Raw genomic sequence first — 15865 nt, 5'->3', positions numbered from 1 at the left:
AGCAAACGTCGAAATATGGTGCCTGTATATTATTTGCAGTTCTATTAAACTTATCCGTCTCAGAAAATATTATAAGAATAAATTCCATTTTATTCTCACTAATAAAACTTAATTTTAGGAACATGAAACTATGAATATTTTGAAACTCACAATTACCTCGATAGCTTAATAAAATCGTTTAATAATTAAAATAATTGTTTAAACGTTCCATGATGCTCCAAGCTAACCCAAAAGAGTTTCCAATTGTTCTTACCCTTGTTCCATGCCAGCTCTTGGTTTTCATTGATTCGTTGAACAGACTATGCAACGTGATCCTTTTTTATTTTCTTGAATATAATTTGCTATATAACTGAAAAAATGTTATACAAGATTATGCTATAAAACATTCCTTTTTTCTATTTTCTAATAAATTATATAACATTACCATATAACGTGTTTTATTACATAATGTAGGCACAGTTTAATGAGTTCTAGTAACAAGTTATGGTAACATATCATATAACAAAGTTAGAAACAAATTAATTATATAAGAACATTTTGTTACACAGTGCATTTCAAAATTAAAATTATAGACTAATTAAATTGCAACCACAGTTTTAGCTAGATATATCATCAAACAAAGACATTATGTTCACTGTAGAATCTTTAATTTTAAGCTTGTTAATTTCAGCCAGTTTTAAGAGCATAGTGTATGAATTTCTATGCTCTGCCAAGCAATTCTTGAATAAGTAGTTTCTTTTTTAAATGCTCATTCGTCCCTTACTCCTGTCACAACTGCTTGCCGAATAAACAAGTGACTCGAGTCTTTATAGAATTTGCAAAAGTTTTTTAGAAGATCAGAGCTAAAGTTGTACACAAACTTCAACCAACACAACAGTTCAATCAAATTTCTGACTTTTTATATCAAATAAAGGTTCAAGATTTTGTTTAAAATAAACAAATCCTTCCTACTTCCTATTCTATTATATAAGTCTTTCTCTATTGTACTATTTCATTTTGTGTATTATTATACTTATATTATTCTACTCTACTATCTTTAATGTATTCTAAATTATTTAATGTGTTGTATATATTTTTAAGTCATCTATATAGAAATTATTATTATTATTATTATTATTATATTTTTATTTTATAATATATTTCATTTCAATGACATATACACAAGTATATTACAATGAAATGATACGTATTTATATGATAAATCTATTCATTGCACTGTTAACCCATTATGAAGTTAAAGTAATGTTACCTTACTTTCTGACCGCGTAACAACTAGAAATCTCATTGATATGTTATAAATATTTCCATAAAAATAAAATAAAAAATGTTTAAATTTTACTTTTTATTGAGTCTATGGTCATTAAATATCAGCCGGCGGTTTCTTATGAAGTAGTAACTGATTCGTGTCGTATTTTATACTTCACTGATTCCGTTGAGGATCTCCCCGTTGGTGCGGATAGCACAATTATAGAAATTACATCTAGTGATTATACAACAAAACGTTACTATAGTAGATTTGTTTCTTAAATCGAATGTGAAAATTATTCTGCAAATAAAAAAGTTAGATCAGTTCAAGTGAAACAAAGATTAGGTAATCATATACTCGAAAATAGAATATATTCAAATTATCCAATCAGAATCTAGAAAAACCTTCATGGATCTTTGACTTAAACGATCTAAATATAGTGCATGGATTTTAGTTGAAAGGACTATCGTTCACTTATTTTACCAATGGTTGTACCAGCAGGTACGAAGAAAATTGTGTAAACGGAGGGGTTGATATGTTCATAGCTATCTGTAGTTATCATCATGGCTCCGTTCATGTGGAGTTCTAGAGGAAATATCAACCGGTTTTTAACCGATGTTCAAATATTACAATGCCTTATCGTATTATTTGGACTGTTTAATTTCTCTCTGTGTCTCTATGAGGATCAAATTAGAAAATTTGACTGGTAAATTCTTTCGCATTCTTAACTGAATGTTGATTATCGCGTTCAATCTTTTAAATAATGCAATAGCATGCGTCCGTGTTTGACAGTGTATCACTAGTCAAACTTTTCGATAAAAAATTGTTCATTTTATTTCTAGGAAACAGAATTATGTCGGTAAAATTAAGTTTGCTAGTTTTGACACTGTCTCGACTGCAAAAAAAATTATTGTTGCTACCGAGGAAAATGTTATTGCTGCACTGAATCTTAAGTCAGGTGAGCTGTAAATATTAATAAAAAATTGTCTACAAATAACGAATACTTAACACATTGTTTAGTATTATGAATGATTATTCATGATCTTTAATTTAGAATTCAAAAATTAACAAAACAATACGTATTCAGCGTTTGATTTTCAGTTTCTTACAATATACGTGTAACATTTATTAGGAAAACTAATATAATTATCGACAGTATTAAATGGAATTTAAATTATGGAAAGACAATGCTATTAATTTGATATTTAATTATAAATTTGTAGAAGTAATATTCATTCAATTATTTATTTAATCTGTATAATTATTGTATAATATTGTTATTAATAGTAGATACTTAAAATTATTGAAAATATAAAAATTAAAAAGAAAATTTATATATTTAGGACAAATATTATGGAGGCGTGTATTAGAGAAAGGATATGCAGGCCATATTCATGCATTAGGAGGCGTTGCAGATGGCGATCTTGTTTCTGTAAGTGGAGGTGTACCAGCCATTGTACGTGCATGGGATTTAGCTACTGGACATATCCTCCATGAATGGCCAATAGCTGAGCAAAATCCAGATAGGTCAATATTATTTTTTAAAGTTACATAAAACAAATGATTTCAGTAATCATCTAGAATAGGGGCCGATTGCTGATTTTAATGACTTTGAAATGTTGTCAGAATCAATATTCTAAACAAATTTTTTCTATACATATAATCACAGTTTAGCTCAAGTTTTAGAAATATAGAGGAAAGTATGTTTAGGGCTATATGTGTAACTGTTACTTAGTATTAATTAGATTTTGAGTTATATCGAACATTATTAAATATCAGTTGTTGATAAGTGGAAATATTTCTGCTGTTCTATAAAAAAAACCCATTATATAATTATTACAATCAAATTTATATAAAAATAAGAATTGTTTTATAACAAGGAATGATAACTTGTGTTTTCCCACCATGTCTTTAGTGTATGCCCTACTATCTGGATGAACAAAGTTTATTTTATATTTCACTGTTAAATGTCTATAGCATTTGCAACTTATACAATTGTATAACTTCCAATAGTTCAATATAACTGTTGCTTTTGGTTTAATCTATATTTTTATAACACACAAAAGGTGCTTACTGCAACATTCAATGCATTTTATGCAATTCATCTTGCTGTGGAAACCATAATTGTTTTATATACACTCACTACTAAAAAATTCAAATGATATATATATTTGACATGTGGTTCAAATAAAGTTTTTGCTTGTTTACAATATATTTACAATATATTTGAAGCTCATTAAAATTAATGACATGTCCCTATTCTAAATAATTACAATGGTTTCTATTATTTCAGTTATCAGATAAAACTCATTGTTTTCAAAACAATGTACAAAGAGTTCTATATTGTTCAAAAAAACTTGCATAAAAATTTAGAAAATAAGTAAATTAATAGCATGTACTATTGATTTTCAGACGTTTCTCTCCATTTATATCTTTTTCTACACTGGGATTGTACAGTGCTAACAGGTTTCTTTATCCTTATTTAATGCACAATCAATAATGTATATTTTACACATGAAGAGATCATAAACCTGTCACATCTATAAGTTACTACACTTTGTGTTATGTTACACATTTAAAATTTATTTCCAGTGTAATTTATAAAAGATTTTTTAAAGCAAAATATAACAGAAAATGTAAAATTCTTGAATTGGAAACAAGATAAATTAAATAAGTTAATTTCTTTTTTATTCATTTGCATTTCAATTTAGTTTTTACATTCAAGAAAGCATATAAGCATGACAATGCACACACTGTGTGTGTTTAACATTATTACAAAAATGTTTTTGTTAGGTTTTATATAATTTAAATACTGAATTTCAAATGTATGAAATATATCATATATGAGGATAAAATAAAATACTAAATAGTCTCTTGTTCCATATTCAAAAGTGTTTCATTATCATATTTCATTAAATATTCTGTATAAATGTACATCACGTTTTATAAAATCATTGATAAATATTAGATTTTTGCATAAATTCTGTCTCATGCATTCCTTAATATACATAAAGGAAAAATTTTCTTGTTTCTAAAAAATTCACAATATAAACAGTATTCACACAACATAAAGAAAGATAGGTGTAACTTAATGTAAAACTACCATACTGTTAGGTTATTCCCAATATTTTGTTTCTTATATCTTTGCAGAGATTTAAAGGAAGTCATACTTTTTGATGATAATTACAGGTAACAGAATGTATACCTTGTATAACTACTTGAAAATTACATTTACAATAGCCAAAATGCAACTTGTTTAATTTAGAATAATTTGTTAAATACACTGACAATACAATCAATACAGTACAAAATTCTTTCTTGCTTACTTTATAATCATAGAATTTTCAAATAACTATAGTTTTTGAGGTAAATTTCTGAACAAATACCATATGTTTTTAAACAGTAACTTACCTTACAGACAAAACTTATGCAACAACCTAATATTTTATTTCAGCAAAAATATTCTATATAAATTATTTTAATATTTATAATTTTTTTTATTATACAGAATTAAAGATGTAAAATGGCACCTAAAAGATGGTATATTACATCATATTTTACCAATCTATAATAGTGGTGTTGAAGTAACATCCTATGATAGTAAAACAGGAGACAAATTAAAAACAAGAAGAGTCTCTGCATCGTTTATAACTCAAGAAACTGAGTAAGAAATTATTTTATTATAGATTACATTATAATCATATTATACTATATTAATTAAATTCAAAATATTTACATCCTATTGAAAGATACTATTATGGAAATGTGATTTTGATAATTCTTATGTTTTCATTATTTTAGTTGTGTTCTAGCAGCTCCATATCTAGCATGTTTAAAAGGGGATAGTTCATTGGCTGTATTGTACTTGATACCTTTATTTGATACAAATGCTCGACCAGAGTCAGCTTTAGTAAATACAATGTTTGATGCTGGTACACAAGGTCCATATCACTTGGAATCAGTGCTTGGTGAAGAACCTGTTATATCAGTTAGTGCAGATGGTAATCAGAGAAAACGAATTCTTGTTGTTGGAGAAGTACCTATTCCTATTCTAAGAGATATACCTGGTAATGCAATGCTCTATATTGTTTCAATTGATAATGAAAAAGTGCTTCTAGAAGCAACATATAAAACTGGTGTAAGTATTTTACTTCAATTTATTCTCATAAAAATCTTGTAAACATTATTTAATTCAAATTTTGATTATACTGAACTTTTTTCAGACAACAGAAATTGTGGCTACAGAACTCTTAACATCAAACCCTTTGCCAAATTTATCAGTCAGTGTAACACATTCCTTATTATTGTCACCAACAATTATGGCTTCAGTTTGTCCTCGACAAGCAAAAGGTGTAACATGTCTGCACTTATTGTCTTCGCAAGACCACAGTGTCGCGTTGTTACAACATAATAAATTAATATGGGCTAGGGAAGAAGCACTTGCCAGTATTGTAGCTGTGGAAATTATAGAATTGCCTATGTCAGATAGAGATCAAGCAATTGAAACAGAGTTTGATAAAAAAGAGAGTAAGTATAAAACATATTTCCATTACATTCATTAACATATAGTAGAAACCTGCATCAAATTGTATAAATAACATTTTCATTTCAAATTATGAAACAAATATAAATAATAGTTTAAATATTAATAATTGAAATATTGAAAGTTACATATTCATAAAAATTTGTAGCAAATATACATCTGTTATAAATAATTACAGTACATATAAATGTTTTTAAGTTTACTAAGATATGAAACATTTTTTAACATGAGTTAGAAATACTAAAATAATATTTTTATTACTATTCTATGTTTTGTATTGTCATTTAGAAAATACAACTTAATAGCTTGCAGTTGCAACTTAATTGTAATAATGATAACCAAATCATATTCTACTTTGCAATTTATTTCTTAACAAAAAGATATTAGTTAAGTTGTATTAATTACCTTTCTTTTGTGAATGGCTGCTGACAGGTATTGATGTAGACAGTTCATGTAAGTAGTGAAGCAGCAAGGGCTGGTTTGAAAATTTGTCTTCCTGCTATTTATTAGACTTAATCGCATGTATTGATATTCTTTGGATACTCAAGAAAATATAAAACAAATATTTTGGTCTTTATTATTTAAGAAAGTTACTATAGTATTGTAATTAGTATTTGCATGAAAATATTGATTATTGATAAATATACGTATTCAAAGAAGTTTTTAACAATACATTCAAATTGAACTAATCAATATAATTTGTATTTTAGTACCATGCATGAATAGTTAGATAATGTAACAAAATTATTATATCTACAAATTTATTGAGCTTTCATATAATATTTAATTAACACACTTTGTTAAAACTGTAATCATGTTCTATTTGCTACTGTTTCAATTTTACAATTAATATAATTTTAAATACTTTTTTTTTTAATGACTATAGTATATAAAAAGCAGTTTGCAGAATCCTTATTATATGTGTAATGTATATAATTTCATAATTTTATGTTGTAACTAGGGGATGTGCTGAGTATGATGTATAGAAGAATCAATTCTCAATTCAAACAAGCAAAGGCATTTGTCCAATCCATATTAAGTCTTACACCTCAACAATCTAATCAACGTACTGATTTAGTACGAGATAAATTTGGATTACATAAAATGATTATTCTTGTTACATCAGCAGGAAAAGTATGGTACTATTTTTATAGTTAATGATTAGTAAATCATATGTTAATATATGGTTTTATTTACAGTTATATGGTATTGAAACTAGAAAAGGTGAAATTATTTGGCAACTTAGAGTGCCTAGTATTCAAGGTTTTACTAAAAGGTCTAATGCAATACTTTTATATGTACAACGTGGTAGCAGACATTTTCCTTACCCGCCACAATGTGCACTGCTAGCGCAAGATAAAGTATACTTCTTACACGTTAAAAAGAAAACAATATTTTCAATTAAAATTATGAAACTCAACAATTTATTTTAAATATTGTAGAAAACAGGGGAATTTGTTATATATACATTTAATCCAATTACTGGTCAACCGTTGGATGGTTTAATAAAATTAGGATATAAAGTAAAGCAATCCATGTTGCTTCATGTTACAACAGATGACTTCTTGCGAAGTATACTTATTCTAGACACTCGGGATAAAGTACACGTGTATCCTGAAGGAGCAACTGCAATCGCTGCGTGGCTTGGTAAAAATACGTACATTTTTACCGCTGATCAAACAACCGGTATATTGTCTGGATTTTCCCTTTCATATAGTACAACCCAAGTATGTAAAACTTTAAGTATGTTGTTTCTTCAATATTTTACATTAGTCATTAAACTTGATTTAATTTTAGGAATTAATCGCTCATAAAGTATGGGAGTTACTACTTTCGCCGAAAAACCAAAAAATAACACACGTTGTATCGAAAAACCCAATAGAACGTGTTCATTCTCAGGGTAGAGTGCTAAGTGATAGGTCAGTTCTGTATAAATATATTAATCCTAATTTGGTTGCTATAGTAACAGAGGGTGTTGGACACACTCATAAAAGTAAGTTAATTAGAACATTATAAAAAGTAAACTTTTGTGAAGTGTTATCATATTTCAATATTGTAATATTTCCCAATTGATTTACAATTACTTGTGATTTACAGATACGCTTAACCTCTATTTACTGGATGCAGTATCTGGAGCAATGATATTTTCTATTATACACAAAAGAGTACGTGGCCCAGTGCATATTGTGCACTCAGAAAACTGGATAGTATACAGTTACTTTAATGAAAAAAGCCGTAGAACAGAAATTGCTAGTTTAGAACTTTATGAAGGAAAAGTACCGAGTAATACTACAGGTATCATACATTTTTTAATGAATTTTTAAAATTTGCATTGAATAGTATTAAAATTTTTATACTGTCGTAGTGTTCTCGTCCTTAGCTATGACTAAGTTGCCAATTGTAGAAAGGCAAGCCTTTATTTTCCCTGCAACAATTGAATCTATGCGAGAGACTATTACAGAAAAGGGTATTACAAGCAAACATATTATAGGTACGTGAATTAGGTAGTATATACTTGACTTATGAATACTTATAAATTACTTTTACTATTTGACAGTGGCCCTAGCCAATGGGGGAATATTGGAATTACCGTGGATGTTGGTAGATCCACGGCGGCCTATTAACCCGGAAATACGTGAAGAAGGTGTAATACCGTACATGCCAGAAATACCTATTCAAATGGACGCAATAATTAATTATAATCAAAGCGTCTTTAGGGTCTCAAATATTCATACTAGTCCTAGTGGCCTTGAAAGTACTTGCTTAGTTTTTGTACATGGTCTTGGTAAGTATCTTAAAGCACAGTAGGTTCTCAATTTACACAGTTAATTCGTTTCGGGCTTTTGAATTTAAGTCAAATTGTATAAATACGATATACCTTAGGTATATAATTTTAATTTCAAACGTTAATCGGAAAACTTTGTTTAATTCGTAAATACATGTACATAAAATAAGTATAAGAACGTAGGTGGGAGCACAACCATATATTTACGAATTCTCATAACTTAAAAACTTACTGTATAAATATCATTTTGAAAATTTCTTTAATAACAAAGATATGCAATCATAATTTATTATTAAAATTAATAATTTAGAAAAGTGACATACATATTATAAATAATTGTACGTATGATGTTCGCAGACTTGTTCTACACGCGCGTGGCACCATCTAAAACATTTGACGTTTTGAAAGAAGATTTCGATTATTTTCTTGTTATGATAGTATTGGCAGCGCTTGTGATTTCATTATATGTCACAAAGAAATTAGCATCCCAGAAAGCTCAGAAGCAAGCATGGAAATGATGTTTCTTTTCTTTAGAGAATCAATGCGTAACATTCTTAAGTATATGTTCACTAAAGGTAAAACATTTTGCTAATAATATTTTGTAAAGAAAATCTACTGTTTTATAAAAAGCCAATGTTACTACAAAGTAAATATTAACGACTTATTATATTGTGTACTTAAGTATCTTAATATACATGTATGTATATTATTTGTCCTTTTATTGGTACAGAACGCACACGCTAGATAACATATTTCAGACTCTTTCAAGGCAAAGTGTGCTAGTCATTACATGACAAAAGTGGACCATAATTGCTAAATATTAAATTATGAAAGTAACTGGCAATATGCTCAAAATATGAATACTTTTATGTTTAAATTGTGTGTATAGTTATAAATTCCTTTTAGATATCTACACACATTTTCAACTAAATAATTTCAAATTATCAAATACAAAACTGAAGTGAAATATGAATAATATTTAAGACGTTAAAATTTGTCAATTTACTTTGATGTCGCATTTGACATTCAAACTATAAGGAAACTTAAATATATATCAAATATGATTTTTAATGTTTCTTTTTTTTACTGTTATCGTCTGCCTCAAAAATGGCACTCATTTGGCAACTTAATATAAAAAAATAATATAACTTATATATGTTTTGTTATATTAAAGTTATTAAATATTTTTGAAGTAAAATCAACGAACACATTATTCCAATGACTATATTTTATGATCCCTTCTTCTTTAAAAAGATAAAATCCTACAATATTGTCATATAAGCGTACAATAAACAGTACGCGTATAGTTATGCTGTAAAATTGTTTTTAAAGAAACAGAAATAGAAAACGTAAAGATAAAATGTACATAATAATACGTGCAAATATCCTTTATTTCTTATAGACATATTAATTTATTATTACCTGTAAAACTAGTGACATATGATAAAAAAAAAACTTTGAAGCAAATTCCTATCGAGCAATCTTATATTTTTCAGAGACACTGTTCATAACTGCATTTACTGAAGAAACAGCTAAAAAGTATTATAAAAATACAGAAACTGTATATCATAAATTTCGAATTCTCCGCATTTATAAGCATTTTTTTCTTCTTCAAATGGAATTCATAACATTATTAGTTCATGTTATTAATAAAATACCATATAACCACTGGTATTGTAATTTTCCTATTTAAAAACTTGAAAAAGACATGAATAACTAGTTTTAAAATATTACTAATATATATAATTTGTGTTATAATCAAAAAGATAAAATTCAATTACTATAGTATGTCAGTCTGTGCAAATTGTATGAAGCAAAATGTGTCACAGTACAAACACATGATTCTATTTGTTATATATTTATAATTAAATAAAGATTAAATAAGCTGCCATTTGTGAATAGAACATATAGAAACATTTCTGTTGTATATGGTAATTATTTGCTTTGTAGATAAATGTAAAATTTCAAATAGACATAAGTTACTGTACAAATAAGAATATAAACATTAATATCACGAAAATGTAAACTGTGGACTACCTTCATGGAATATAAGTTGTATACAAATAAAAATTTCAAGAATTATCATTTTGTTAATATTAAACCTTAAGTAGTCAATTTACAAATATATACAAATAATATGATATACTTATTTGTTAAAATACAAACATGTATATTCTATATATTATAATACCGTTGATGTAATATAGCTTTTCAGTAATATATTAAATTTACCTTGTTCATTATTTTATCCATTTAACAAAACAAATTTGGATTCTATCATAATTACAAACCTGAATCCTTATCTTGAATATATTTCATAATAATTTGTATATTTTTATAGTACTCATTTCTTGAAATATTTTCAGTTATCTAAAAAATTACAAAACAGTGTTTAATCTTTTGAAACTGCAATATCACTATTAATGTTGTGTTTATTTATAAACTCTATAAAAATTACCATTAAATCATTAGTATCAAATCTTCCATCAGAAGGGATTTTTATTATTTTAGAGTTGCAAACACTGAGACATTTAACCCAAACAATATCTCCATTATAATCAGCAATTTCCTTATATAATTGTAGGCAACATGACTAAAAGAAAAAAAATTAATAAAGCATGTGTGAACAAAAACCATATGTTTATAAATGTATTTTGCAAAATATATTTTACTTGTAATATGGGATGTTGATTTTTACTGAGATAGACTTCTGCAATACTCAGAATATTCCATGTTTCTTTCTCGAGAAGATTTAAATTTGTTGTGGTTTGACCTAATGTAGAAAGCAATTCCTTTTGTAATTTATAAGTTTGAGTAAACTTATAAATATTTTCGGTGCTCTTGTTATAACTTTCTTTAGCAGAACTGCTTAAGAACTTCGAAAGTGCTGGCAGTACTTGCCTAAAACAATCAGTTTAATTATAATTATTAATTAAGTGTATCCTATTGATTCATTTTTGAGTTTTATATTGAGTATTTCAAATACATTTAATATATAATTTAAATAAAATACACACTTACTACACTTTATTAGTAAGTATTAATCCATATTCTGTAATATGCACAAAAGCATGGGAAACTTACTTCAGCATTCTGCACCGGATAAAATCTTTCGAAAGGTAACCGAGAACGTTTAATAATTGCCAAGCTCGATTGATTATTAGTACATTTTCATCATGAAATCTATCTACTAATGGATGCCAAAGCAAATGCACAATAGGTAATAATTGATTTTCCCATTCTGCTAAAATTTCGAGACCTTCTTGTAATGTTGACATTGCGATTAGTGATTTTTGTATATCCTTGGATGGCAAAAAATGTAAACAGTGTTTCATCACATCTTCAATCATTTTTATATATGGTGGTATGTTTTGCTTTTGTTCTATAATTAATTTTTTATTTATATACTTTGTTATTTTGTTGATTCTAATATTCATATACCTTCTTGTTTTGTAAAATCTTGATCCTCATTTTCTTCTTCTAGTATCACTTTTTCTTCTTCCTCCAATATATTTACATTAGGATCTTCTTCTACCTTTTTATTAATCATTTTTGTTTCATAATATTCCAACAAAGATTGAATAATTTTGGAAGATTTACATTCAATAGTTTCATTCTGTTCCTGTATGATTGGTACATGTTTGAGATTTACTAACTTTTTTATACATACTACAAATGTGTAAAATACTTTTAAAAAGGCATAGGAGTTTTTCTTTTGAAAACTGTTATTTAGTTGTAAAAGTACATCTTCTACGATTTCTTTTAAACAAGGTAATACATCCATTGTACTATACTTCATGACAACACCAACAACATCAAGTACACCAGGATTGTGTTCCACTCTACGCAATTTTATTGTAACATGATATGAAAAGTAATCAACATTTGCACGAAGGAGATCTCCTACTGAATTATATTTCAAAGATTCTGCAATATGTTCAAGTGTTTGAGTTCCAACAAAACTAATTAAATTATGTCCACTACCTAAAAATATATATACAAAGAAATTTTCATTAAGTTTGTTTAATAATTTGTAATAATTTAATTATCTATAAAGGAAATAAGAAAATTACCTGCTCTTTCTATAACTAGATATAAAGTCTTAAGAAGAAATCTATCATACTCGTGTTCTAAAGTTTGAGCTATTAATCCCAAACCTTCTAACAATAAACAACATTGCACTATATTGATTTGTGCAATACGTAAAGGTACATCTTCAGTAGTTTCAATTGCTGGATACCAAACTTCAGGATTTATATAAAATTCTACAATTTCTTCATAAATTGACAAGTACAAAGGATCTTTAACTGGAACTAAAATATTTAATTAGCTGTAGACAATATACTATATTTCATGTTATTTCAAGAAATACTATTATTCTATATACCATGTATAATCCAATTTAATAATAAAAATAATTCTTTTTTATGTTGTGGAACATTAAGTATGAGTCCAAGAATAGTGTCAACTAAGATTCGAAGATCTCCAAATTTTCCGATATATTTACATATTGCTATAACTTTCTCTTTGCACGAATTGTTTTGAATAAATTTAAATCGTCTCCATAAATGCGATCCATATGAATATGCTGGGTCTTCAAGATCTTTGACATTTACAGCTTGTAGCAGAGAAATATTACTGTAATCTATCTCAGATACATACACGAGAGCTAATAATAATCTTTGAATATGTGGTGCAGACATCATAATTCGAGGCAACCTCTGTTCTCCAAGAAGTTTTAAATAGCCAGCAATTTGATTTAAGCAGGATAATTGATCATTATCATCTAAAAGATAAAGATTTTTCATTTCATTTGTATATACAAGTACATTTCACTCAAATATTTTATTATTTTTGAATATTATAATATTTATTGACTTCAAAAAATATCTATGTTTTTCATAGTTTTTCCAAATATATACGTTATTAATATATAAATTAAAATGGTAAATATATTAATGTAGTGTAAAAATATAACAATCGTACCAGACCTCCTGATCATCCTAGGCAAATTTGTAAGTAATTTGTAGAAATTTTCTTCTAATAATTCCACCAAGGGTCTCATATTTTTATTTTGCATGTAATTTATATTGATTACATTTAGTGCTTTTTCAGCTTTTTCTCGAATTTCTGTAAATTCATCTTCAGATAGAGATATTAAATACTCTATTAATAACATAACATTTGGTTTCATATTCCTGTTTAAAAAATTTACACAATTTCATTTTAGAAATTGTTTTTCAAATAAAATCGGTGAAAAAATAGCAGTAGTACCTAGAACATTTTTCAAGCAGCAAGTAAATACTTTCAAGTAATTCCATTCTAACTTGATGATGGGAATGCTGTTTTAATACATCCAATTGTTGCACAAGTACTTTAAGCTTTGTTGCACTAGCATTAAACCACTCTTTGCTTCTTGTTGTACTTTTAAGATGTTTCTCTATGTCTTTATGATCTTTCATATGTGGTAAACTTTCTAATAGATTAGTATGTTTATCATTATTTATTTGAACAAGAGAACTTAATGCTGGTATATCATCTTCTAGTTTATCTTTCATCACAAGTGATATTATTCTACTCCAAGCTCTTAGTGCTATCTGAACATTTATATTAGATTAAAACATCAACATATTGTACAATAGTTATTATTACAAAATAATTGTACATTACCATTGTAAGTTTATGACCTTGTATTTCACTTCCCATAGCTATTTCCTGTAAACCACTAACAATGCCAGGTAAAAATAACATTATAACATCAGCTATTTGATCTTGCAGTATAATATCAGATGTATCTGCTTCATCATCTACTTGACATAAAGCCATCACTGCTTCTGTTGCTTTTAATCTAAAAATGGTAAGAACATATAATTATAAGATTTCATATCTTATGCGAACATCATATCTCTCACAAGTTACAAATACTAGAAAAAGATATGTGCCCATGCAATTGATTATCCATAATGTTCCTTTGAATTGATACTCTACATTCATTGTCCAAAAAAGTAAAGAATAAAAATGTTATACATTTACCTTAGAGAACGTGACTTTTCAGTTCTAGCTATTGTTAGTGACAATAATATTCCTTGACCTATCTTTGAGGCATTTTCCCTAACATACAATGATTCTATAACTTCTGTAAAACAAGAATGCATCAAAGTCTTAATGCATGAGAGTACTGCTTCTTTAAGTTCTTCATGACCTGTGATTACTACAAAAATCATATGTGTTACATCATATTATGTGCTAATTAGAATCTTGGATAAAAGATTTTATTCTTCACAAATTTTATTCTACTATAACAAACTTAGTAACATATAAGATAGTGTTTAAACATAATTTAAGTATCTTTAAATAATTTTTATACATACTCATATTTTGTTGAGTTTGGTCATAGATCTGGATCAAAAGACACGAATACAATTTATTAAAATATTCTATTTTCGATATCTTTGCTCTCAATATGATTGCTTCTGTTGTCTTTACTAGTTCTTCCTTTGTGTTTCTACTATAGGATCACAAATATTTAAAAATGTTAAATACGTTCAAATAAAAACTTCATTGTTATTGGATTAATATTTATTTGGCCGAGTGCTCTATAATTCATTAATCGTTTCTGAATTTTACTATTTCTAATCACATTCTAAAGTATATTTGACTAATTATGCGTAATAATTATTTATGCTTTAAAAATAGACATGTAAAATAGTTACCTCAAATTTTTATTTGGTAGATGAGTAATTAAAGGAAATAAAATGTATTCTAATAAGTCTTGAATGACTTTATCCGAAATTTTTGTTAAAATATTAGCAACATTACGTGCAGTGTATATATCTGGATTTTTTATCAGAGAATCACAAAGTGGCTTTAATACAGTAAACGCTTCCTGTATTTGGTAACGTTCCATTTTTGGTTAACAGAAAAAAGGTTCAAAACAATGAAAGTTCTTAATCAATTTCAACAATGTGCATCTTACATTCGAAAATATTGAACATTCGCGATAATTGCGATATGCACTGCAAGTCCATGTTTATATGTTTAATGTTCATTTCCATGAATATGTGACAAAGTAAAACCATTTACAATTGACAGACTATATTGCGTTTGACATTAATCTTATTTATTCATAGTTAAATTTTGTTTAAACTTTTTCGCTTTCTAAGCTTTGTATAATAATATGATTAATTATTAATTTTAATCAATGAATAAAAACTTTTGGAACGCCACAGCAAAAAAGTTAAATAAATGGGAAATTCAACACCACTGATTGGTTAATGCCCTGCTGGTATCA

General features: G+C 27.0%; 3 protein-coding genes across 8 annotated transcripts in view; 2 read left to right on the top strand and 1 right to left on the bottom strand.

The window, feature by feature from the left end:
* Positions 1-1755: 1755 nt before the first annotated feature.
* Emc1 (ER membrane protein complex subunit 1) lies at positions 1756-10244 on the top strand. Of its 5 annotated transcripts, none has more exons than XR_012993027.1 (16): positions 1757-1952; positions 2089-2204; positions 2590-2773; positions 4755-4910; positions 5048-5384; positions 5470-5773; positions 6222-6242; positions 6751-6923; positions 6989-7150; positions 7232-7516; positions 7587-7782; positions 7887-8084; positions 8155-8280; positions 8347-8574; positions 8932-9149; positions 10071-10244. XR_012993027.1 is itself a non-coding variant. In XM_076318498.1 (15 exons), exons 1-15 carry the CDS (start codon positions 1810-1812, stop codon positions 9090-9092), a joined length of 2775 nt encoding a protein of 924 aa, XP_076174613.1. In that variant the 5' UTR covers positions 1756-1809; the 3' UTR covers positions 9093-9474. The 5 variants fall into 5 exon arrangements, 3 of the variants coding, with proteins under 3 accessions (XP_076174613.1, XP_076174612.1, XP_076174614.1); XR_012993028.1 differs by lacking the exon at positions 10071-10244 and adding an exon at positions 9481-9645; XM_076318498.1 differs by lacking the exon at positions 10071-10244 and having other exon boundaries at positions 1756-1952; positions 8170-8280; positions 8932-9474.
* A 528-nt stretch (positions 10245-10772) lies between these two features.
* Tti1 (Telo2 interacting protein 1) lies at positions 10773-15737 on the bottom strand. 2 transcript variants are annotated; one of them, XM_076317425.1, is made up of 13 exons: positions 15288-15727; positions 14946-15082; positions 14608-14785; positions 14245-14422; positions 13849-14171; positions 13561-13772; positions 12962-13360; positions 12648-12887; positions 12016-12558; positions 11659-11956; positions 11247-11475; positions 11033-11167; positions 10773-10944 (listed from the first exon to the last, which is right to left on the bottom strand). In XM_076317425.1, the coding sequence occupies exons 1-13, from the start codon at positions 15479-15481 to the stop codon at positions 10858-10860; spliced, it is 3153 nt and encodes a 1050-aa protein (XP_076173540.1). In that variant the 5' UTR covers positions 15482-15727; the 3' UTR covers positions 10773-10857. The 2 variants fall into 2 exon arrangements, 1 of the variants encoding a protein (XP_076173540.1); XR_012992875.1 differs by lacking the exons at positions 10773-10944; positions 11033-11167 and having other exon boundaries at positions 11337-11475; positions 11596-11956; positions 15288-15737.
* Positions 13537-15865, top strand: part of Lerp (lysosomal enzyme receptor protein) — a 37315-nt gene continuing 34986 nt past the window's right edge. Inside the window, exon 1 of the mRNA XM_076317429.1 lies at positions 13537-13589. The gene's annotated coding sequence lies outside the window, so the exon portion shown is untranslated. The remainder of the gene's footprint in view (positions 13590-15865) is intronic.

This window comes from Ptiloglossa arizonensis, chromosome 8 (genome assembly GCF_051014685.1).
Source record: "Ptiloglossa arizonensis isolate GNS036 chromosome 8, iyPtiAriz1_principal, whole genome shotgun sequence".
Taxonomy (NCBI): domain Eukaryota; kingdom Metazoa; phylum Arthropoda; class Insecta; order Hymenoptera; family Colletidae; genus Ptiloglossa; species Ptiloglossa arizonensis.
Note: the sequence above shows the minus strand (reverse complement) of the source record. Positions and strands in the feature narration are given on the sequence as shown.